Source organism: Sapajus apella, unplaced genomic scaffold (assembly GCF_009761245.1).
Source record: "Sapajus apella isolate SASKATOON/1434 unplaced genomic scaffold, GSC_monkey_1.0 scaffold94, whole genome shotgun sequence".
NCBI classification, from domain to species: Eukaryota; Metazoa; Chordata; class Mammalia; order Primates; family Cebidae; genus Sapajus; species Sapajus apella.
In genome coordinates this window covers 5385572-5409895 of record NW_022437034.1, presented here as the reverse complement: position 1 = coordinate 5409895, position 24324 = coordinate 5385572, and the positions used below count along the sequence as shown (strand labels likewise).

At 37.9% G+C, this 24324-nt stretch overlaps 1 protein-coding gene and 1 long non-coding RNA gene across 7 annotated transcripts in view; both read right to left on the bottom strand.

Moving 5' to 3' along the window:
• The window catches only part of ADK (adenosine kinase), a 566800-nt gene that overhangs the window by 491851 nt on the left and 50625 nt on the right, over positions 1-24324 (bottom strand). For all 6 annotated transcript variants that reach the window (XM_032256142.1, XM_032256144.1, XM_032256146.1 and 3 more), the window contains exon 3: positions 16275-16328. In XM_032256142.1, the coding sequence (XP_032112033.1) occupies positions 16275-16328 (54 nt within the window). The remainder of the gene's footprint in view (positions 1-16274; positions 16329-24324) is intronic.
• LOC116535304 lies at positions 21375-23871 on the bottom strand. The gene is made up of 2 exons (XR_004262149.1): positions 23812-23871; positions 21375-23501 (listed from the first exon to the last, which is right to left on the bottom strand). It is a non-coding gene; the product is annotated as an uncharacterized LOC116535304 (long non-coding RNA).

Sequence of the window (24324 nt, the reverse complement as noted above, 5' to 3'; positions counted from 1 at the left end):
AAAAAAAAAAAAAAAAAAAAAAAAAAAAAAAAAAAAGTAAAAATATCTCCCACAGCTAATGATGACTCAGGGTTAAGTGATTCCCAAAGTATAATATGTGACACCTAAGACAGTATTTTTAATTTCTTACTCTGCAATAATTTCAAACTTAAAATTTCAAGATTTATACAAATAACTCTTGTATACTCTTTATCTATATTTACCTATTATTAAAACGGTACCACAATTTGATTGATTGTTCTCACTTTATATCACTATTATTAGCCAGCACTGCTGAATTGTATATACATTGCTAAATCACATGTATATTGCAAACATCAATATTCCCTACCCCTAAATACTTGAGTGTGTAATTTGTTTTCAGTGTTTTGTGTTTTGTTTTAAGAGACAGGGTCTCACTCTGTCACCCAGGCTGGATTGTAGTGGTACAATAATGGTTCACGCACTGCAGCCTCAAATTCCCAGGCTCAAGTGATCCCCTGCCTCTGCAAATAGCTGGGACTTCAGGTATGTGCCACCATGCCTGGCTAATTTTTTTTTTAATTTTGCAGAGACAGGGTCTCACTATGTTGCCCAGGCTGGTCTCAAACTGCTGGCCTCAAGCAGTCCTCCTGCCTCAGCCTCCCAAAGCACTGGGATTATACCCATGAGCCACCAGGCCTGGCTTTACGTGTGTAATTTCCTAAAAACAAGATCAATGTGGTCCATAACCACATTACACTTCTTAATTTAGGATATTTACACCATTAATGCAATACTATAATCTACAGATCATATTCAATTTTTCCAACTGTCCCAATAGTGGCCTTTAAAGTATCCCTCCTATCTGGCCAAAATCCAAGTCAGAATCATATATTACATTTAGTTACTATGTTCCTTTAGTTTCTCTTAAGCTGAAAGTTTCTCAGCCTTTTTTTCCTGTCATTCCTAAGACAAAAAAAAAAAAAAATTCCTGAATTTGAGTTTCTCTATTTCTTCAAAATTAGATTCAAGCTTTTATTTTTGTAAGACTACCTCACATGTGATGTTCTGTACTTCTCAGTGCATCCCATCAGGAAGAATGGGATGTCAATTTTCAATGGGAAATATATTTTTATTTTTAGTTCTATAGTTAAACTAATGTATAAACCCCACAATGTCACAGACATAATAAGATGTGACTAATTTTTATAAATTCATATAAAGAAAAACTTAATACAGAAAGTACGAACATTGACAAGGATTAACTACATGTGATACATAGGTTAAACCAAATTCAAAATTACAATGCAAAGGAAAGTCCATTTGAGGTTTCTTTCAACATTAATAGAAACACATGGGTTAGTTACCCTTAAAGGCTGTGAACCATAATTAAGAGATTAAAAACTATAAGGACCCCCCCAGCAAAATACTTATATATCAACACAGACTTTTAACAGATACAAGCATACCTCATCTTACTGTGCTTTATTGTATTTCACACACACACACACACACACACACACACACACACACACACAGACGTGTTTGTGCGTGTGTGTAAAAGATGGAGGTCTTGCTACATTGCCCAGGCTGGAGTACAGTGGCTATCACAGGCACAATTATAGCTCACCAAAGCCCTGAACTCCCGGGCTCAAGCAATCCTCTCACCTTAGCCTTATGAGTAGCTGGGACTATATGCATATGTATCATCATACCCAGCCTAATCCACAGCAAGCTCCTAACTGTCCTCAATTGTACGAAGGCTAAGAGAGGTGAGGAAGCTGCAGAAGAAAAATCTGAAACTAGGAGAGGTTGGTTCATGAGGTTTAAGAGTAGAAGGTATCTCCATTGCATAGTACAAGGAGAAGCAGCAAATGCTGATGTACAAGCTGCAGTGAGTTATCCAAAAGATGTTGCTAACATCATTGATGAAGGTGGCCACAATAAGCAACAGATTTTCAACACAGGAAAAACAGCCTTCTATTGGAAAAAGATGCCATCTAGGACTTTCACCACTAAACAGAAGTCAATTCCTGGCTTCAAAGAACAAGCTGACTCTCTTGTTAGGGGCTAACGCAGCTGGTGACTTTCAGTTGAAGTCAATGCTCACTTACCATTCTGAAAACTCTAGGACCCTTAAGAATACTAAATATACTTTGTCTGTGTTTTATCAATGGAACAACAAAGCCTGGATGAATGAATGCACATCTGTTTATAGCCTAATATACTGAATATTTTAAGCCCACTGTTGAGACCTATTGCTCAGAAAAAAATATGTGTGTGTGTGTGTGTGTGTGTGTGTGTGTAGATATTCCTTTTAAAATATTCTCTTTTTTTTCTTTTAGACGGAGTTTCACTCTTGTTGCCCAGGCTGGAGTGCAATAACACAATCTCAGCTCACCACAACCTCCAACTCCGAGGTTCAAGCAATTCTCCTGCCTCAGCCTCCCGAGTAGCTGGGATTATGGGCAAGCACCACCACACCTGGCTAATTTTGTATTTTTGTAAAGACAGGGTTTCTCCATGTCAGTCAGGCTGGTCTCAAACTCCCAACCTCATATGATCCGCCCACCTCAGCCTCCCAAAGTGCTGGGATTACAGGCATGGGCCACAACACCCAACCCCTTTTAAAATATTTCTATTCATTGACGATGCACCTGGTCACTCAATAGCTCTGACGGAGATGAACAAGGAGATGAATGCTGTTTTCATGGCTGCTAATACAACATTCATTCTGCAGCCCCCAAATCAAGGAGTAATTTTCACTTTCAAGTCTTATTATTTAACAAATAGATTTTTCAAGACTATAGCTGCCATAAACAGTGATTCCTCTGATGGATCTGGACAAAGTGAAATGAAAAACTCCTGCAAAGTATTCATCATTATAGATGCCATTAAGAACATTCGTAATTCATGGGAGGAGGTCAAAACATCAACATTAACAGGACTTTGGAAGAAGTGAATTCCGGCCCTCATGGATGACTCTGAGGGCTTCAAGACTTAAATGGAGGAAGTTACTGCAGACATGGCAGAAACAGCAAGAGAACTAGAATTGGAAGTGGAGCCTGAAGATAGATACTGAAATGCTGTAATCTCATGATAAAACTTGAATGGACAGGGACTTGTTTCTTACAGATGAGCAAAGAAAGTGACTTCCTGAGATGGAATGTACTCCTGGTGAAGATGCTGGGAACACTGCTGAAATGACAACAAAGGATTTTGAATATTCCATAAACTTAGTTGATAAAGCAACAGCATGGTTTGAGAAGACTGACGCCAATTTTCCAAGTTCTACCATGGGTAATATGCTATCAGACAGCATTGCATATTACAGAGAAATTTTTCATGAAAGGAAGACTCTGACACAGCAAACTTCATTATTGCCTTATTTAAGAAATTGCCACAGCCACCCCAACCTTCAGGAACCAACATCCTAACCAGTCAGCAGCCATCAACACTGAGGCAAGCCACACCACTAGCAAAATGATTATAACTTGCTAAAGGCTCAAATGATTGTTAGCATATTTATCCATAAAGCATTTTTCCTTTTTTCTCTTAGTTGATCAAATTCAGATGGGATGACACTTAAAGCATTTTTAAAGTAAGGCACATACATTTTTTATACAATGTATTGCATACAATAGATTACAGTGTGATATCGCCACAATTCTTATATGCACTGGGAAAATACAATTTTCATGTATTTCTCTTTATTGCGATATTCATTTTACTGTGACAGTCTGGAACCAAACCCCCAATATCTCCAAGGTATGCCTGTATATGAAAACCATATTATTATTTCAGTAGTTTATGGATAATGAAGGGTATATTTGTTATACCAATACAATTAGTCTATCTATTCTTTTATTTTGAGACAGAGTCTTGCACTGTCACCCAGGCTAGAGTGCAATGGCTTGATCTCAGCTCACTGCAGCCTCCACGTCCCGGGTTCAAGCAATTCTCCTGCCTCAGCCTCCTGAGTAGCTGGAATTACAGGTGCCTGCCACCATGCCTGGCTAATTTTTTGTATTTTAAGTAGAGACAGGGTTTAATTATGCTGGCCAGGCTGGTCTCAAACTCCTGACCTCATCATTCGTCCGCCTTGGCCTTCCAAAGTGCTGGGATTCCAGGTGTAAGCCACCGTGTCTGGCCCGTCTAGCTATTCTTTAAAGCAATTATCTGATATCAAATTTAGTTAAGATCAACAAACAAAAAGAATTCTTGAATTTCTTTGTGCCACAAGACATGCTGTACATCTGTTTGAATAAACTGTATATTATTTTAACAGAATAAAGATGTTTAGTATTAACAGAGGCTTCAAAGATAATTATCTGCACAAAATTGTTTAAAAGCCTACTCATGCATAATCCTAAGAACATCCTTCAATCTACTTAGAAAAAAATACAGTTAAATTTTTAGAAACTGGAAGAGCATATGTACTTCAGTTCTTTCTTATCCTAATTTGTATGTTTTAGTCCCTAGCTTTATGGTTGAAATCTGTTCACTCATTTTTCTAAATTCCATGTTGCAAGTCAATCATATTCCCTCTGCCATCATGGAGCTTATATTATGTATGGAAAAAAAAATCTTTGAAGAGCTAATTATACAACTTACAATTTAATATAAAATGGTTTCGGGAGTGTCTTAGTCCGATTGTTATGGCTGCTAACAGAAAACCTGAGATTGGGTAACTTATAAAGGAAAGAAATATTAGTATGTTTCTCAGTTCTGAATGCTGGGAAGTCCTAGAGTATGGTGCCAGCTTCTGCTCAGCAACTTCTTGCTGCATTATCCCATGGCAGAAAGCAAATGGCAAGCAAGTGCTTGAGGGGCCCGACTTGCTTTATAACAACCTCTGGAAATAACTAACCCACTCCTGCATTAATGTACTCAAGAAGGTAGAGCCCCATGACCTAATCACCTCTTAAAGACCTCCACCTCTTAATACTGTTACAATGTTGATTAAATTTCAAAGTGAGTTTTGGAGGGGACAAACATTCAAACCGTAGCAGAAAGAAAGGAGAAAAAGTGGTGGTAAAAGAAATAAGCTCACTCCCACACAGGAAAATTGGAAGCGGACTTCAATAACAAAGGATTTTCCTATAACAGCATAAATTCATAGAACTCACATACGTGGGCAAGGTGCAGTGGCTCATGCTTGTAACCCTAACACTTTATGAGGCTGAGATAGGCAGACCACTTGAGACCAGGAGCTTGAGACCAGCCTCGGCAACAAGGCAAAACCCAATCTCTACTAAAAATACGAAAGTGAGCCAGGCGTGACAGCACATGCCTATAGTCCCAGCTACTTGGGAGGCTGAGGTGGGACGATCATCGTGATTGTGCCACTGAACTCCAGTCTAGGAGACAGAGTGAGACCACATCTCAAGAAAAGAAAGAAAAACTAAAAATTGTTTTTAAATCATATATGTAAAGCATTTTTTTCCTGCATTTCTTCACTAAATTTGGGGATCTTGCCAAGATTTCCTCTTTGCTCTTTCTACCATGTTGTAGAAGTTTGCTTTTCCCTTCTCTACAAGACAAATTAAAAAATCTCTTATGAACATTTCCCCATACAATCAACACTGAAAAAGCTCAAAAAAAAAAAAAAAAGATAATTTCAAGTATCCAGCTAAGCTTCAAAATTAATTTTTCCCCTAGGGCTTCCATCAGGCTTTTCTCAACACAGACCTAGAAATCACACTTCTCTCTAGCCTTCCTACATAAAAATTCATTAAAGTTATAGGAATGTTTGAAGAAGGTTTCATTTCGTATATGTTATTAAAACTTTGTGTATACAAAGTGAAACAGTTTTATAAAGGTAATATTTATACTTTTTAAAAACCACTTGCAACTGATTCGAACACAAAGTAAAATTTTACAGGGAAATTTTATAATTATAGATAATGTTTAGGTCACTTTTCTAAATTATTGGAAAAGTCCACTTGCAGTCTTATTGGAGTTCTACAGAGGGAGCTAGTATCACAAATAATAAAGTTATAATACACCAAACTTAAAAAAAAAAAAAAAAAAAAAAAGACCTTGTCTATGGAAATATCAGATTCCCATTCATCAATATGAGCTCAGTTTATCCTCTAAGGTTTACCTTAACAATTAGCCGACTCAAAAATAAAACACAGTATTACCTACACACTGTGACATATTTCTAACGAACCATACTAAAACTTATAAAATATAATAGTAGAGTTTTCAGGGTTAGATTGGCTGCTAGCAAATACTAAAAGTTTCCTTAAGACCCCCAAGTCTATGTCATTCCCAAAAGGTCTGACTCAACCCTTAAGGGGAAATAGTGTTGGCATAACTCTTACATTAAAATCTGCCATAGCTACATTCTCAAAATATTCCTGTTTGTTGTAGACCAAGAAGAAAGAGAATTCATCATAGCAGCAATTTCTCTCTCTATTCTGCTACCCTTGATAAAATTCATCCCATAAATATATCTTGTCAAGTAAATTGTAGGTAGGGATCAATGAACTACACTTTAACTAAAAAACTCTGAATAAACTTTCTAGGAAACACCTTATCTTTCCCCCTAAAAATTGAAGGGAAAGATCATTACCCTTTTTTTTTTTTTTTTGATGAAGAGTTTTATGCTAGAAATTCAGAAGCTATACCCTGAGGGATTACTGAATAGACTAAAAGAGAAGTAGCTAACAAAAGAAATCATTTGTTCAGTGGACAATAAGAGAAAAGCACTAATCTAAACCCAAAATGATATTTGAGGGACTTAAGTTTGGAAGACTAAGTGATTAAACAAAGTGATTAAACACAGTCTTAAACTGTGTTAAGCAGAAGTGCATTTCCCCTAATTTCCTCTCCCATATGGTTTCAACTTAAGATACGTCACAAGAGAAATTTGCATAAATTTAGAAAATGCAATTGAGGCAGTAGCCATTTCATTCCAAAGGCAGTCATTGGTTAAAGGCAGGGAAGGACAGACACAAAGGTATGGGCAGAACTGTAATCTGTCCTTACTCATCCCCACTCTACCACCTCCACAACTACCAGGACCAAGCCTATCACCAGATATTTCACTAAAAGCCCATAGTGGTAGCTGCAAAGAGCCTACAACACACAAACCTCCTTCACAGTGTCCCTACAGCAGTAGAACATGTTTACCTGCTTTTGAAAGGTCTAACTCACTAACCTACATCAAAAGGCAGGTTAGCAACTTTTCTCTCACATTTTTTGGATCTTAATATCCGTAGTTTTTCCCATGATTAAATAAGATTTAATTCCTGTAATAAATTCCTTATTTCTTAATAATCATAGTGGCACTGAATTCTAACTGATACCCCAAGACTATAGCCTATGGCAAAGCTCATACATAAAGTTTCTTCTAATGCTAAGTCCAGGGCACCATACAGTTCTTCATAAGTAGAAGGTAGCAATTTAGAATTCCTTAAGGGTTATAAGATTTTACTACTAACAACATACATTTTTCATTCACCTATCATTCATGAATATAAAACCATTTTTAATCACAAAATTACTCCTTATAATGAGTTGCCTTTCTTGATTACAGTGTTAATTATTTTCCGGGGCTTTTTTTTGTGGGGGGAGTTGTTTGTTTTTCGTTTGTTTTCTGGGACGGGTTCTCACTCTGTTGCCCAGGTTGGAGTGCAGTTATGCAATTCTGGCTTGCTGCAGCCTTGACTTCTTGAGCTCAAGCAATCCTCTCACCCCAGTCTCCTGAGGTGAGTGCCATCATGCCCAGCTAATTTTTTTGTACTTTCAGTAGAAACGGGGTTTCACCACATTGCCAAGGCTGATTTTGAACTCCTGAGCTCAACTGATCCACCTACCTCAGCCTCCCAAAATGCTAGGACTACAGGCATGAGCCTCCACACTCGACCAATTACTTTCTTTTTTTTTTTTTTTTTTTTTTTTAATAAGACAGTCTCACTCTTGTTGCCCAAGCTGGAGTGCAATGGCGAGATCTTGTTTCACCACAACCTCCGCCTTCCGGCTTCAAGCGATTCTCCTGCCTCAGAGTCCCGAGTAGCTGGGATTACAGGCATGCGCCACCATGCCCGGATAATTTTTTTGTATTATTAGTAGAGACGGGGGTTTCTCCATGTTGGTCAGGCTTGTCTCGAACTTCTGACCTCAGGTGATCCACCCGCATTGGCCTCCCAAAGTGCTGGGATTACAGGTGTGAGCCGTCATGCCCAGCCCAAGTATTTTCTTTTAAGCAACAAAATATTTAAGCAAATCCTTCAGAAGTTTTATAATCCAGGTATAAAAATTTCATAGAAGTTATGAGATCCTAGAATTTTAAAGTAAGATAACAATCAAAAGTTCATCAAAAGAGGTGAACTCTAAGCCTGAAATGACCTCAATCAATACTAGTTTTGGATCTTTACAGAAGTCACCTGACCAACTGACTATATCAGTTAAAAACAAACAAAAAAAAAAGCAGCAGCAAAGAAACCCAACACAGATTTACTACTGACTCCTGGAGATGCAGCCTTATAAGCACAATGGTAACTCTTATTACAAGGAACTACTTAAAGCTTAGTTTTAAAAACAATACAGTAAAAGGTTACCTTACAAATACGACTACATATAAAAATAAATTAAAAAAAAATTTTCTTGGCCAGGCACAGTAGCTCACATCTGTAATCCCACACTTGGGGAGGCCAAGGCAAACATATCACTTGAGCCCAGGAGTTCAAGATCAGCCTGGCAACATGGCAAGACCCCATCTCTACAAAAAAAATACAAATATTAGCCATACATGGTGGTGCACACTGGTAGTCCCAGATACTCAGGAAGCTGACAGGAGGATGGCTTAAGCCCATGAGGTCAGGGCTGCAGTGAGTCACAAACTTTTCTTACAGGAGAGGCATTTATAGCTCAGGATAAAATTTCCAGAGAAAATATCAAAAATGGAAAGAGACTTATGTGTCTAGAGAAAAGGGCTCCAATGATGACAAAGATGTTAATGAAGATTCTAAGTAAGACTGTTCGAAGAAATGAGAAGGAAAAAAAGAAAAAAGTTATTCTATTTAACATACTACGTGGTTGTAAAATGTACACATTTGACTTCTTTCATGAGCATATCTAAAATATTTTATATCAAGCTGACCAAACAGCTTTGTGTTGCATCCTCTCTTTTGGAAGAATGTAAAGTGCCTTGTATTTGGAAGTGATTAATTCTCTTCAACTCACTCAATATTGGTTATTGGTCTGAAGTGGTTTCTAAAACCACAACACAATACTGTGAAACTGATTCAATCAGCTACTGAATTCACTGTAATCAGTTACTAAGTCTTGCAATGGACATTAATTCCTTTAAAAGGAATTACTGGCTGGGTGTGGTAGATCATGTCTATAATCACGACACTTTGAGAGCCAAGGCAGGAGGACTCTTGAGCTCAGGAATTTATGACCACCCTGAGCAACATAAGGATACCTCAGCTCTAAAAACAAGGCTGTACTGAGCCATGATCACACAACTGTTCTCCAGCCTGGGTGAGGAAGTGAGATCCTGTTTAAAAAAAAAAAAAGACTATATACTTAGAGAACTGTTTGGTATGACAAAAACAGGACTTAAATGGGAATCAGAGGACTTGGATTCTGGTCTAGTACTGTCCTTAAGCAGCAACATAAATTATTGCAAGTCATTTTATCAATGTTACTCTCTCTCACTTTAGTCATGATAAAATATGGATGATGGTTCTAGGGTTCATTTCTAGAATCAAAATACTGTAATTTTAAAGATACAAAAAAAAAAGTGGGCCCTGAAAACAGGATCATAAAAATGTTTATGATATTTTTAAAACTGTACCTTATTTATGAACACTAAAAAAATTAAACACTTAACTTTGCTGTTGGTCCTAACTTCTTTATTCTAATTTTGACTTTTTGCTTCACAGGGTTTCTCTCTCTCTCTCTCTCTCTCTCTCTCTCTCTCTCAGCTTTACAGGCAACCAGTTCTTAGATCATTCTTACAAAAAAAAAAAAAAAGATTCTTTTGACACAGCGTCTCATTCTGTCACCCAGGTTGGAACACACTGACACAGATCACAGCTCACTGCAGCCTGGACCTTCTGAGCTCAAGTAATTCTTCTACCTGAGTCTCCAAAGCAGCTGAGGCTACAGGCATGCACCACCACACCCAATTACTATTTTTAAATTTTTGTAAAGACAAGAGTCTCACTGTGTTGTCCAGGCTGTTCTCCAACACCTAGACTCAAGCAATCCTCCTGCCTCAGCCTCCCAAAGTGCTGGGATTATAGGCACAAGCCCAGTCTATGATTTTGATGTTTTCAAAGAACTGCTAAGTCACAACATTAACAATAATTAAGAGCATGCCAGATGTTATTGTATCTAACTACCCTGACCTATTCCTAAACATTCCTCTTAAACACTTATAACTCTCCTGCTGATCTGAAGATTGACACTATTCTCTAAGAAATTATATTTTTACACTGCACCAAAGATCATAGCCTGAGCAGGTCCTTTCTAATATCCTTGAAAGTTCATGCCTATTGCATAATTTATTTGCTTTCTCCCATCTCATCATAACTGTAAACTGGCAAACACTTAAATACCATAATATAATTAACTTTTATAAGACAAAATTTAAAAATTTAAGGGGTAATCCTGATAAAATAATTTAACTTTTGACATTTAAAAATCATAAATAGGCCGGGTGTGGTGGCTCATGCCTGTAATCCCAGCACTTTGGGAGGCTGAGGCAGGTGGATCATGAGGTCAAGAGATCGAGACCATCCTGGCCAACATGGTGAAACCCCATCTCTACTAAAAAACACAAAAATTAGCTGGGCATGGTAGCGCACACCTGTAGTCCCAGCTACTCAAGAGCCTGAGGCAGGAAAATTGCTTGAATCCAGGAGGCAGAGGTTGCAGTGTGCCGAGATCATGCCACTGCACTCCAGGCTGGCACCTGGCAACAGAGCAAGATTCTGTCTCAGGCTCTTGAGTAGCTGGGACTACAGGCAACAACAACAACCATAAATAGAATTCATTCACTATCAGAAAGGAAAATATACTTCATGTTTAGAACAGTATACACTGCTTACAAAAGTTCACTGTTTACCTTGGTAGCTATCTTAAAAAGTTGGGTAAATAAATGTGAATCCCTTTTAAGGAGGCTTTCCCCTTGCCTTATAGCAAACAAAAAACATCTTCAGATATCAGGTTACTCTGTGTTAAGTGGTATGGATACTTCTGAATTTATTTATATTTTCATTTGGAATTCACCCCTAACTCCAGACAACTTTAACTTTCCTTAACTAAATCTTTATGATCAGATCTCAAAATTCAAGGTGAAACAAAATTTATATATTCATAAAATATTCATGGAAACAAAGTGGTTCTATTTTTGATAACTGCAGATGTGTCCAAAATTTTTAAAAACCACTACTGGAGAGTAAGATGCCATTTATAAATAAAATCAGTATCTTCTACTTTTTCTTAAACCACTTTACCGAGGTACGATTAATATATAAAAAGCTGCACAGTATCTTTTCTTTAAATAATAGCTAGCACAATGGAAAGTAAGTAAAAATATTTGGTAAAATAGTGATGTTTCCTTAATTTATTTTAAATTAATCCATTTACAAAACTACAACTGAAAAAAACTAGAAGACTGTTTAAACCAGTTCATTACTGGATCATGCATAGAGCAAAGTATAAATCCTACAGTTTTAGATTAATCATATTGCAATTTTAATTGCTCAGCTTTCTCTACTTAAAATCATCCCCCAAGGTCTTTGGTAAGTAGAATAATGAAAAACAGGAAATTGAAAAAAATCACTTTGCTTAGAAAAACAAGTATCACTGCTAACCAATAATTCCTTGTTTTCCCATGCCTATCTTCACACAGAGAAACAAGCATATTTGTGAAGCATCAGTGACTAAGTGTATATAAAATCTGAATCATGAAATTTCAGGAATTAAAAATGTTTTTAATGAAAATATACTTAAAATTTATTAATATCAAGATAATTAGAACTATCATTGTACTCTCTTATTCTTTATTTTTTTTTAAGGCAAGGTCTTACTCTGCTGTCCAGGCCAGAACCCAGTAGAATGAATGATCATGGTTCACTGTAGCCTTGATCTCCTAGGCCCAAGAGATCCTCCTGCCTCAACTTCCTGAGTAGCTGGTACTACAGGCTCACAACACCTTGTCAGGCTAATTTTTTTTTTCTCATTTTTTTTGAGACAGAGTCTCACTCTGTCATCAAAGCTGGAGTGCAGTGGCGCAATATCAGCTAACTGCAACCTTGGCCTCCCAGATTCAAGCGATTCTCCAGCCTCAGCTTCCCAAGTAGCTGGGATTACAAGCACCTGCCACTACGCCCAGCTAATTTTTGTATTTTTAGTAGAGACAGGGTTTCACCATGTTGGACAGGCTGGTCTCAAACTCTTAAACTCAGGTGATCTGCCCGCCTCAGCTTCCCAAAGTGCTGGGATTACAGGCGAGATCTACTGCGCCCCAGCTTTTTAAAAAATTTTTGTAGAGATGGGGTCTCACTATGTTTCTCAGGTTGGTCTCAAACACCTGGCCTCAAGCAATCCTCCCACCTTAGCCTCCCAAAGTATTGGGATTACATGTCTGAATCACCATGCCAGGCCACTATTTATTAATATCAAGATAATTAGAGCTATCACTATACTCCTGTACACTCTTATTGGTACTCTTATAAAATTAGGGTACATTTTCAAAAAGCAGGTCAATGTGATGGTGCCAACACATTTTTTACAATTTTATGATCAATTAAGCTTTAACAGACTGAAATTAAGAGGTTATAATAATATTTTATAAGAAGAAAGCATGGAATTAGTAAAATTTTGTTTTATATCCACATCTCTTATGTTTTTTAAAGCTTGGTCTTGAACACAAAGAGATCTTTTTGTTTCTAATACAGTGGGTGAGTTGTTACATACTCCTTAGCAGACTCTGACTTTCATGACAGCCATCCTACTAAGATTTTGGCTATTTTAATTCCAAAGACACAAATGAGATTATTTATAAACAGCTTTCATGAATTCATGAAATTCATTAATTCAATAATCATTGAATTTTTTAAAATTAATACTCTGCTTTTATAATGCCATATTCAACTGAATGTTTTCTTCGGTATGTAAATTTAAAACTACAAGGCAGAGAGCCAGCAGTCAAAAATATCAAGACCATCAAATAATGACAAATCAAACGAGTGGCAATACTTAGCAATAATAGAACAAATAAACAACAGAATGTTAATCTGCAAAAATAAAAAGGAATTAACTGACAGACGCAACAACACTGATAAATTTCAAAAATAGAGTAAGTGGCAGAAGCTTTATACAAAATAGGACATACATATGACTCAGTTTATAAGAAATTTTAGAACAGGTGAAACAAACAAAAAAAACTTTGAAATATAAAACTCTAGTTAATGCTATATGTGTTGAAATATTTAGGGGGAAGCATATAGACATCTACGATTTACTTTGAAGTGCATCCAAAAAACAGGAAGTAATGCATGAATAGAAGAATAAATAGATGATAAAGCAAGTGCAATCATATGTTAAAGGAAAATCTCAGTGGTAAATATATGGGGGAGCACATATTAAATGTTTAAAACTTTTTATTATAAAATTTAAAGGCTAAGCATGGTAAACTCACACCTGTAATCCCAGCACTTTGGGAGGCCAAGGTGGGTGGATCACTTGAGGTCAGGAGTTTGAGACCAGCCTGGCCAACATGGTGAAACCCTGTCTTTACTAAAATACAAAAATTAGCTGGGCATGGTGGCGGGTGCCTGTAATCTCAGCTACTCAAAAGGCTGAGGCAGGAGGATCTCTTGAACTTGGGAGGCAGAGGTCTCAGGGTCACAGTGAGTGGAGATGGCGCTACTATACTCCAGCCTGGGCGAAAGAGCAAGACTCCATCTCAAAAAAATAAATAAATAAAAGTCAGAAACAAGTATCAGTGACCAAGTTGCAGCCATAGAGACAAATTATATCTTGGATAGTTTAAAAACTTTCAGCCAGGGACAGGTGCGGTGGTTCCTGCCTGTAATCCCAGCACTTTGAGAGGCTGAGGCGGGCGGATTACTTGAGGTCAGGAGTTCCAGATCAGCCTGGTCAATATAGTGAAACCCTGTGTTTACTAAAAATACAAAAATTAGCCAGGCATGGTGGTGAGCACCTGTAGTCCCAGCTACTCAGGAGACTGAGACAGGAGAATCACTTGAACCCAGGAAGTGGAGGTTGCAGAGAGCTGAGATCATGCCACTGCACTCCAGCCTAGGTGACAGAGTAAGATTCCGTCTCAAAAAAAAAAAAAAAACAACAACAACAACATCAACAAAAACTTTTGGCTGGGCATGGGTGGCTCATGCCTGTAATCCCAGCACTTTGGGAGGCCAAGGCGGGTAGATTACCTAAGGCCAGGAGTTTGAGACCAGCCTGGCTAACATGGTGAAACCCCATTTCCAAAAATACAAAAATACAAAAAATTGGCCAGTCGTGTGGCATATGACTGTAATCCCAGCTACCAGGAAGGCTGAGGCAGGAGAAACGCTTGAACCCGGAGGCGGAGGTTGCAGTGAGCTGAGAACTCGCCATTGCAATCCAGCTTGAGCAACAAGAGCAACACTATGTCTCAAAAATAATAATAATAATATTTACTCTTTGAAAGCAGATTTCTGATATTTTTAATACTGGTCATAGTCTAAGGACCAAAGGAACTTCCAAGGCTCACCAACTACTTAATTCCCAAAGCAAAAGAAGCTCTGTTACCAGACCTATAAATAATAACCAATGAATGTAACAGTAACAATCACCTGCCCTCTACCCTCGTTGACTATACTAGGGAATAAAGAAACAGCAAAAAAAATTTCTTGACAGCATATATATTTAAGAACCCACTACAGAGATTATAAACAAATAAGGATAGACCAAATGTAAAAATACTGATGAAAGGTTAGCATAACAATGGAATATGTAAACAATAAGAATGCATAAGGAAATCCTTTCCTTGAACATTGGTCCTGCCATTGTATAATTAACACTTCATGTGATATCTTAAATAGGAGAAAAGAAAATATTTTGCAAAAGGTTCAAGACAGCTTTTAAAAAGCAGTTTAAAAGTACTTGGAAAAATTATTAATCTCAAGAAAATAACAGTCTTGAGTTAGATGTGAAAAAAAAATGTCTTTGGCCAGGCTCAGTGGCTCACGCCTGTAATCCCAGCACTCTGGGAAGCCGAGGCAGGAAGATCACCTGAGGTCAGGAGTTTGAGATCAGCCTGGCCAACATAACAAAACCCCGTCTCTCCTAAAAATACAAAAATTAGCCAGGTGTGGTGGCAGGGGGCCGGTAATCCCAGCTACTTGAGAGGCTGAGGCAGGAGAATTGCTTGAACCCGGGAGTCAGAGGTTGCAATGTGGCGAGACTGCGCCTCTAGCCTGGGCAATAGAGCAAGACTCTGTCTCAAAAATACAAAAATAAAATAAAGTATTTTACCTTGTACCAAACAATAGACATTTACTTTTTCATAAAGCAATGAAAGAAACAAAATTATATTTCTCCATCATTATCATGAGGGTGGGGGATCCACCAGAGTAAGACCCAAAAATTGGCCGGTCGCGGTGGCTCAAGCCTGTAATCCCAGCACTTTGGGAGGCCGAGGCGGGTGGATCACAAGGTCAAGAGATCGAGACCATCCTGGTCAACATGGTGAAACCCCGTCTCTACTAAAAATACAAAAAATTAGCTGGGCATGGTGGCGCATGCCTGTAATCCCAGCTACTCAGGAGGCTGAGGCAGGAGAATTGCCTGAACCCAGGAGACGGAGGTTGCGGTGAGCCGAGATCGCGCCATTGCACTCCAGCCTGGGTAACAAGAGCGAAACTCTGTCTCAAAAAAAAAAAAAAAAAGACCCAAAAATTAACAGTGGCAATTTAATTCTATTTTTTCCTTTTTCTGGTAGAGCAGTCAGAAAGAAAACAGGGACAATTTAATATTTTATCTAGAAAGAGAGAAAAAAATGACATATTCCCAATAAGACTTTAATCTAGATGATGGAAATGATGGAATACAACACTACATCTTTTAATGTGAACACAGGAGAAATTATGTCCTACGCAAACTTTATGTTGTGTAAATTATATAATGTAGGTTATTGTAATCCTGTTAGGATTAAGATCATAGTGTTAATTATACTTTGTCATTATCTAATTTTGAAAATCAGATGATTTACATATACATATATCAACTTCATAGAGAGAGTAAATTATTTACAACCTACGGTTTAATGAACTTACAGTTCTTTGTGTTTGTCTTCAGCCAAGATTTGGTCATTTGGTTTCAGAGAATACCTATATAACAGAAAAGAAAATTACACTCTTCATACAAACAGTATCAACCTAAGTTGGTTGACCTTTATAAAACAAGCACTCCAACACTGCTATAGGTCTCTGACTTAATTGATCAAACACCAAGAATGCCCAAGTAGATAGGTTTTTTGCTGTTCTATTAGTCATTTCCAGGAACACCATTCCATGGACTGAAAGGAGATCACCTTGACCATGCTTTGAAGATCTTCAATATTCTTCTGAATGGAATTATACACTATTGTATTGCCTGGGTATAAAAACCTTTTAAGTGTTAAACAAGGAATGATTCATATTTTGTCTGCAAAACTTATTTTGATTTTTATTTTTGGACATGGAGTTGTGCTGTTACGCAGGCTGGAGTGCAGTGGTGCAATCTTGGCTCATCACAAACTCTGCCTCCCCAGTTCAAGAAATTCTCAGCCCCCAAAGTAGCTGGGACTACAGGCATGCACCACCACCTCCGGCTAATTTTTGTACTTTATGTAGAAATGGAGTTTCACTATGTTGGCCAGGCTGGTAACGAACTCCTGACCTCAAGTGATCTGCCCACCGCATCCTCCCAAAGTACTGGGATTACAGGCGTGAGCCACTGTGCCTGGTCTATTTTCTTCTGTTTAATACTTTTTTTTTTTCAGCAACATTTTGGAGGCAGAGGAGGAGAAAAAAAATTTTTTCATTGAATAAAAAATAATTTGCCAACATTTTAATACATTTGTTATTTTACTCTGTGCTAATTACAATTTAATGACTAAGAGATATTTTTAAATTTACATATTTTGGCTGCAAAGTCATATGATAGGGTAATCAACATGCATGAATGACTGTAATGTATAAAAATATACTACCTTCATAATGTATGCATGTTACATGCAAAATATAACTTATGCATAAAATATATAAGAATAGAATCTTGTGTGAAAAGTGTAACAGAAATGCAAATTCAAAACAGAAAGGACTATAAAAATTTTAAATGTCCAGAAAGGAAGCCATTTATGTATTTTTATAAATGAATGATAGGAGTATCAAATCATGACGGTACTTAGAGTCCACTAACAGGGAGACACTCCACATCAAAAAAAAAAAAAAAAAAAAAAACAAGGCCTGGCGCGGTGGCACATGCTGTAATCCCAGCACTTTGGGAGGCCGAGGCGGGCAGATCACAAGGTCAAAAGATCAAGACCATCCTGGCTAATGCGGTGAAACGCTGTCTCTAGTAAAAACACAAAAAATTAGCCAGGCGTGGTGGCACACACCTGTAGTCCCAGCTACTTGGGAGGCTGAGGCAGGAGAATCACTTGAACACGGGAGGCAGAGGTTGCAGTTAACTGAGATCACGCCACTGCACTCCAGCCTGGGCCACAGAGCAAGACTCCGTCTCAAAAAAAAAAACATAAAAAGTAATGTGTGAGGAAGTACTTCTTTATCAGAACATATTTATAAAATATGAAAGTTTCTAAGTTTGAAACCACTGGAGGCTGGGCACGGTGGCTTACGCCTGTAATCCCAGCACTTTGGGAGGCCGAGGCGGGCAGATCACCTGAGGTCAGGAGTTTGAGACCAACCTGACCAACATGGAGAAACCCCCTCTCTACTAAAAAGTACAAAAAATTAGCCAGGCATGGTGGTGCATGCCTGTGATCCCAGATACTCAGGAGGCTGAGGCAGGAGAATTGCTTGAACCCAGGAAGCGGAGGTTGTGGTGAGCCAAGATGGTGCCACTACATTCCAGCCCAGCAACAAGAGCAAAACAAGTGAGAGAGAGAGAGAGAGAGAGAGAGAGAGAGAGAGAGAGAGAGAGAGAAGGAGGAAAGGAGGGAGGGAGGGAGGGAGAGAGAGAGAGAGAGAAGGAGGGAAAGATGGAGGGAGGGAGGGAGGGAGAAAAGGAAGGAAGGAAAAAGAAAGAAAGGAAAGAAAGGAAGAAAGAAACCACTGGACTTGATGATATCTATGTCTTAGCAAAGTGCTTGGCACATACAATAGGCACTCAACCAATGACTGTCTCTCACTGGTTATTGATAGAGAAATAACAAACATACTTCTTGTCTTTAAAAACCTCACAATTCAGTAATAAAAATAACTGCTCATAGTGTGATGTTACAATAAAGTTAAGTACAGTGTATAACGCTGCAAAAGCAGGTGTAATAAGTCTCCTCCCTAAAAGTCAAACAAGGGGGCAGTGTTTATCTGTTCACCAAGGTTCTCTTCCTTGCCCATCTCAGCTCTCTTCTTTGCCCTTTCCTCATAAACAAACTTCCTTTTTAAAGTCTCAAGAATTTGAAGGGAATTGGGAAGTAAGACAGAAGAAAGGGACTGTGATAAGCAAGAAGCAAGAAGGCAAGAATAGTCTGATTTTTATCAAACCACCGAAGGAGAAATTTTACTCTCCTAATTCATACAGTATATCTCCAGGTCTTCAACAATGAATCGGAAACATTCATCTTGAACTGTTCTCCAGGCAAATTAGTTCTCTAATCCCAAACCAGCTTTAAAAGCAGGCACTCTTAGTATTCCTCTCTCTAATTTGATTTCCCACTGTCCTGAGCCAGTGCTTCCTAGGAATCTGTCCTATACACATACTCCCCGGAGGTGGCCAAACTATAAAGTTTAAGGACAAAGTACCCAACATTGCACTCACTTCTGACACCAGTAAAAAGAGGATGGTTGTGTCTGTAGTAAACATGTATTTTTTTCTTGTCATTATTCCCTAAATAACAGTGTAACAACATACCATTTATTATTATTATTTTTTTTTTTTTTAGAGATGGGGGTTTCACTGACACCTAGGCTGGGGTGCAATGGCATGATCATAGCTCACTGCTGCCTTGAACTACAGGTCTCAGGAAAGCCTCACACCTCAGCCTCTTGAGCAGCTGGGACTACAGGCACATGTCACCATGCCCATCTAATCTTTCAATTTTTAATTTTTTTTGTAGAGATGGTGGCTATGTTTCTCAGGCTGGTCTCACATTGTCGGACTCAAGCGATTCTCCCACCTCAGCCTTTCAAAGTACTGGCATTAACAAGTGTGAGCCACTGTACGTGCCCACATCTACACTGCATTAGGCTTTATAAGTAATCTGGAGATGATTTAAAACATGTGGGAGGATGTGCATAAATTATATATAAATACTACACTATTTTATATAAAAACCTGAGCATCAATGGATTTTCGCGTCCAAGGGGAATCCTGGAACCAATCCCCCACAGACTGCAAGGGGCACCTGTACAGCCTGTGAGTCTATCATGTTTAATGTATTATTTGAATACTCAATGTTTTAAATTAATAAACATCAAATGGAAAAGTCAACTCAGTGGAAAGCTATAAGTCAACTTCCCACCATGTCTTTCACAGAATGATGTAAAACACAGCCTATATTTTGGTTGAGTTTTGTTTCCTAATGGCATAATTAGATAGATATTCTTCTTTTATAATCAATTCTTAGCATGAACATAATTCCTACAAATCAGAGCAAAATGCTACAGTGGTAGTTCTCAACATCTTTTTTTTCCCCTAAATTACTGCTGGAGAATAATGACATACACTCCAAAGAACAGAAGACGGGGAAGCAAGAGGGAGCACAGGGCAGGGCCCTCTTTATTCTACCTCTAGGCCCTAGACAGAGAATCCTTGAGTGAGAAAAACACTAGATTACAAATAGAAAAACCTGCAAATATCATCCTGATTCTGCCATTAACTCATTTTCTGAACTGAGCAAGCTATTTAATTTCTCTAATGAGGACAAAACTACCTATGTCAAAGGGTTGCTATCCAGATCAAATAACATTACACAAAATGTGTCCAGTGCATTATTTAACAATTATAATACTCATCCCTGCCCCTTCTTCTTGGAATCTTCCACCCCTATAAAATGAAGAATTCAATTAGCTCAAAAAGGGAGGAATGGGCACTTTTAAACGTTCATAACTTTTATAAGAGTCTTTCATTGAGACTGAAACAAACACTTTTTATTCAAATATGCTCCTTCTCTGAAGAATAGCATAGCACAGAACCTAGTGCTTGGAAAGGTCCAGGTACATACTGTGAAGTTCCGAAATAGGACAGTCATAAGAGAGGTGCCATGCCTAATGTTACACAGTTAATGTCAAGTTAAGACTTGGTACATAGCAGATGACAATAAAATATTCTACAAATACTTAGAACTAAAATTGCCTTCCAAGAATTAAATAAGTAAAATTTCTATAAATCTACAAATATTACCACATAGTCCAAAGAATCCCAATAATATCAAGTAAAGTTTTACAGAATTGGCAGAACCAATCAGGTAGACAGTGTGGATACGACAAGATCTTAAACAACATATTTAATTGGCTCTTCAAATAAAAATTGATTAAAATATATTAGAAAGGAAGAAAATGGGATGCAAAAGCATTAATCACTACAACAATGTTTGAGACTAACACTGGAGTGAAACATAAGAAGCTTATAAAGAAACAGATTAACAGTAAATCACAGGGTTAGAATAAAAAGGCAAAAAGTTACAAGGTTTATGAAAATAATATTTTTAAATCTCATTAGCAAAGTAAATGAGGATTAAAACTCAGAGAAAGCTGAAAGAAAAAAAATTAAACTACATTTAAACCATTTAAACCTGAATACATAAAATAGAACTATACCCTCTGTATTCTTAATTTTTCTTATGCTTTTTTAAAAAGAATTTTTGGATAATTGTTCAAAATGACTAGCCACATATTTTTATTAAAGGAAATTCTAAAATTTGGTACTTGAAAGGTATCAATATTACTGCTTAGCTCTTGGGTCACATCAACAAAACCAGCCCATGTTATATTAATCTCCCATTTGTTTGCTAATACATTCTATTTCTGGCTTCTGTCTCCATACTTCCACTGTGATTTACGTAACAGAGTGCACCACTGACATTCCATTCAAATATAGTGGTACCTTTTAGGCATTACTTTACTATATATCTCTGTTGCATCAGATATTATTAACTATTCTTATATAAACTCATAGTACTTCATCAGACCTTGTCTTAGTTCTGCTTTTTCTTAATCTCATTCTATAGTCACTCTTTATCTATCCATCTATTAAATGTTCTACCTTCTAGCCCACTTCTCCTTTTACTTTTTACTTTTTTTTTTTTTTTAGAAAGACTCATCTATTAGTTGCTTTAAATACCACCTTCATAATAAATAAAAAACAGTGCTAATAATGGTTACCATTTATTGAATATTGTGTCTAACGATGTACAATTAAGTACAGTTAAAGAGTCAAGGTGAGGCACTGTAGCTCACAAGTGTAATCCCAGCACTTTGGGAGGCCAAGGTGAGAGGAGTTCAAGACCAGCATGGGCAACATAGTGAGATCCATCTCTAAAACATAAATTTGTTTAAATTAGCTGGGCATAGTGGGGCACATGCCTGTAGTCACAGCTACTCAGGAGGCTGAGGTAAGAAAATCACTTGAGCCCAGGAGACTACAGTGAGGGTATGACAGCACCACTCACTGCATCCAGACTGGGCAATACAGCATGCTAGACCCTGTCTCCAAAAACAAAAGGAGTCCAGCCGTGACTCTTCTACCTGACAAAAAAACATAAATCCAACTGAATATGCCTACCTGGATATCACAGTCATCTCAAGCATGAACAAAATTCAATGCACTCTCTCAACCTCCTCTTCCACATCCTCCGCCTACACTCCATAACTCAGTTGTAAATGCCGCCATCATTCAGACACCAAAGTCAAAAATTCAAATGTTATCTCTGACTCCTTTATTCTCTTCATTAAATCAATCAAGTCTTACCTGGATAACACTAAAGTATTATTACACTCTCTCTCCCAACCATTCTATCATAACTACAGTGATCAGGTCATCATTTCTCAACAGGTTTATCACTACAGCCTCCTCAAATCTATTGATCCAGTACAGAAACAGCAATTCACATAATCCTAAAATGTGAATCCAACCATGTCATCTGCCTGCTTAAATCTCTCTCAAGTGCTCTCCACTGCCAATAATAGTGGCATGAGACATTTCAACCTCCTCAGTAGCCAATAATATTAGCTAACATACACCAAACATACAAATAATCTCACTCAATCCTCACAAGAACCCTAATATCCTTATTTTAGTCACAAGGAAACTGAGCTTCCATAGATAAACAAGGTCACACAGCTCCAGGGCATACTCTTAACCTCTATTTTATAATGCCACTGGGAAGAAGTAAGTGATTTCTTTCCACATCTGTCTCCTCAATTAGACTACAAGCTGCTTAAAGGCAAAACAGTTATTTAACATTGTATTCCCAGTAACCATAAAGCATGTGCTCCAAAAAGTGTGTGTTGAGCTGTGAAATGAACTGTTTAAAAAGAATCCATGTTTAGGCATCCTGAGAAGTACCATTTCCTTCAACATTCAAAGTTAGGTTTGAACATCAAAGAACCCAAAGAACAGCATCTCATATCGGCAAAATGAAGGAAAGTACTCTGTGTTCATTTAGGATCCATAATTTAGGTTGTTTTTTGAGGAAGCCCCAGAGCAACTCAGGAACAGTCACTTAATATGTGAAATGACATAAAGACTCAAATAGCAATTTACTTATATTCCAAGAATTTAGGACTCTGAAAGAGAGAAGCAGAATAACCAAAGACTTTCTTTTAATGTGGGTCACAAGGTAGTCAAGTAAGAGAAAATATTCAAACTTAAGTAGCATTTCTGACCACCACCAATAATCGAGAATGCTATGGAAAAACATACCATACACACAATAGATTATTTGAAAGATACCTTTTTAAAAAAATAAACATATAAGGAGAAATGTAAAATTTTACAATAAACCTAAGCTGTACTTAATCATAAATGCTAATTATATATGGCTATTACAATTTAATTAAAATCAAACAAAATGTTGAAATTCATCAGTTGCACTAGCCACACCTCAAATGACCAAAGCCAAATGTGACTAGTGGTTACCATGTTGAATAGCACAGATATACAACATTTCCATAATCATGGAACATTCTAGTGGACAGCACACACTGCTACAAAGATACTGATCCCCAATTTGATTTGTACTTTATTGACTTCCACATGGTTTAAATTTTTTCTAAAAAGCATTTAGTTTAGCAAATGATCACTAACATAAGATGTTTAAGTTTTTTTAAAAAACCAACCTAGGCCGGGCGCGGTGGCTCAAGCCTGTAATCCCAGCACTTTGGGAGGCCGAGGCGGGTGGATCACGAGGTTAAGAGATCGAGACCATCCTGGTCATCATGGTGAAACCCCGTCTCTACTAAAAATACAAAAAATTAGCTGGGCATGGTGGCGTGTGCCTGTAATCCCAGCTACTCAGGAGGCTGAGGCAGGAGAATTGCCTGAACCCAGGAGACAGAGGTTGCGGTGAGCCGAGATCGCGCCATTGCACTCCAGCCTGGGTAACAAGTGCGAAACTCCGTCTCAAAAAAAAAAAAAAAAAAAACCAACCTAACCATTTTGTAACCCATATTAAATGTATTTAAATTTTATGTGTTATGAAAAGATCACTGTGGCAAACAGGGCAAAACCCTGTCTCTACTAAAAATGCAAAACTTAGCTAGATGCAGTGGCACACTCCCATAATCCCAGCTATTCAGGAGGCTGAGGCACGCCTGTAATCCCAGCTATTCAGGAGGCTGAGGCAGAAGAATCACTTGAACCCAGAAGGCAGAAATTGTAGTAAGCCAAGATCACACCACTGCACTCCAGCCTGGGCAACAGAGTGAGACTGTCTCAAAGAGAGAGAAAAAAAAAAAGAACCACAATGTGTAGGGACTTGGCCAGACACAGTGGCTCACACCTGTAATTCCAGCATTTTGGGAGGCTGAAACAGGAGGATTGCTTGAGCCCAGGAGGCATATGTTGCAGTGAGCCAAGATCGCGCCACACCACTCCATCCTGGGTGAAAGAGAGAGACTGTCTCAAAGAGAAAAAAAAAAAAAAAGAAATCAGGTAGGAACT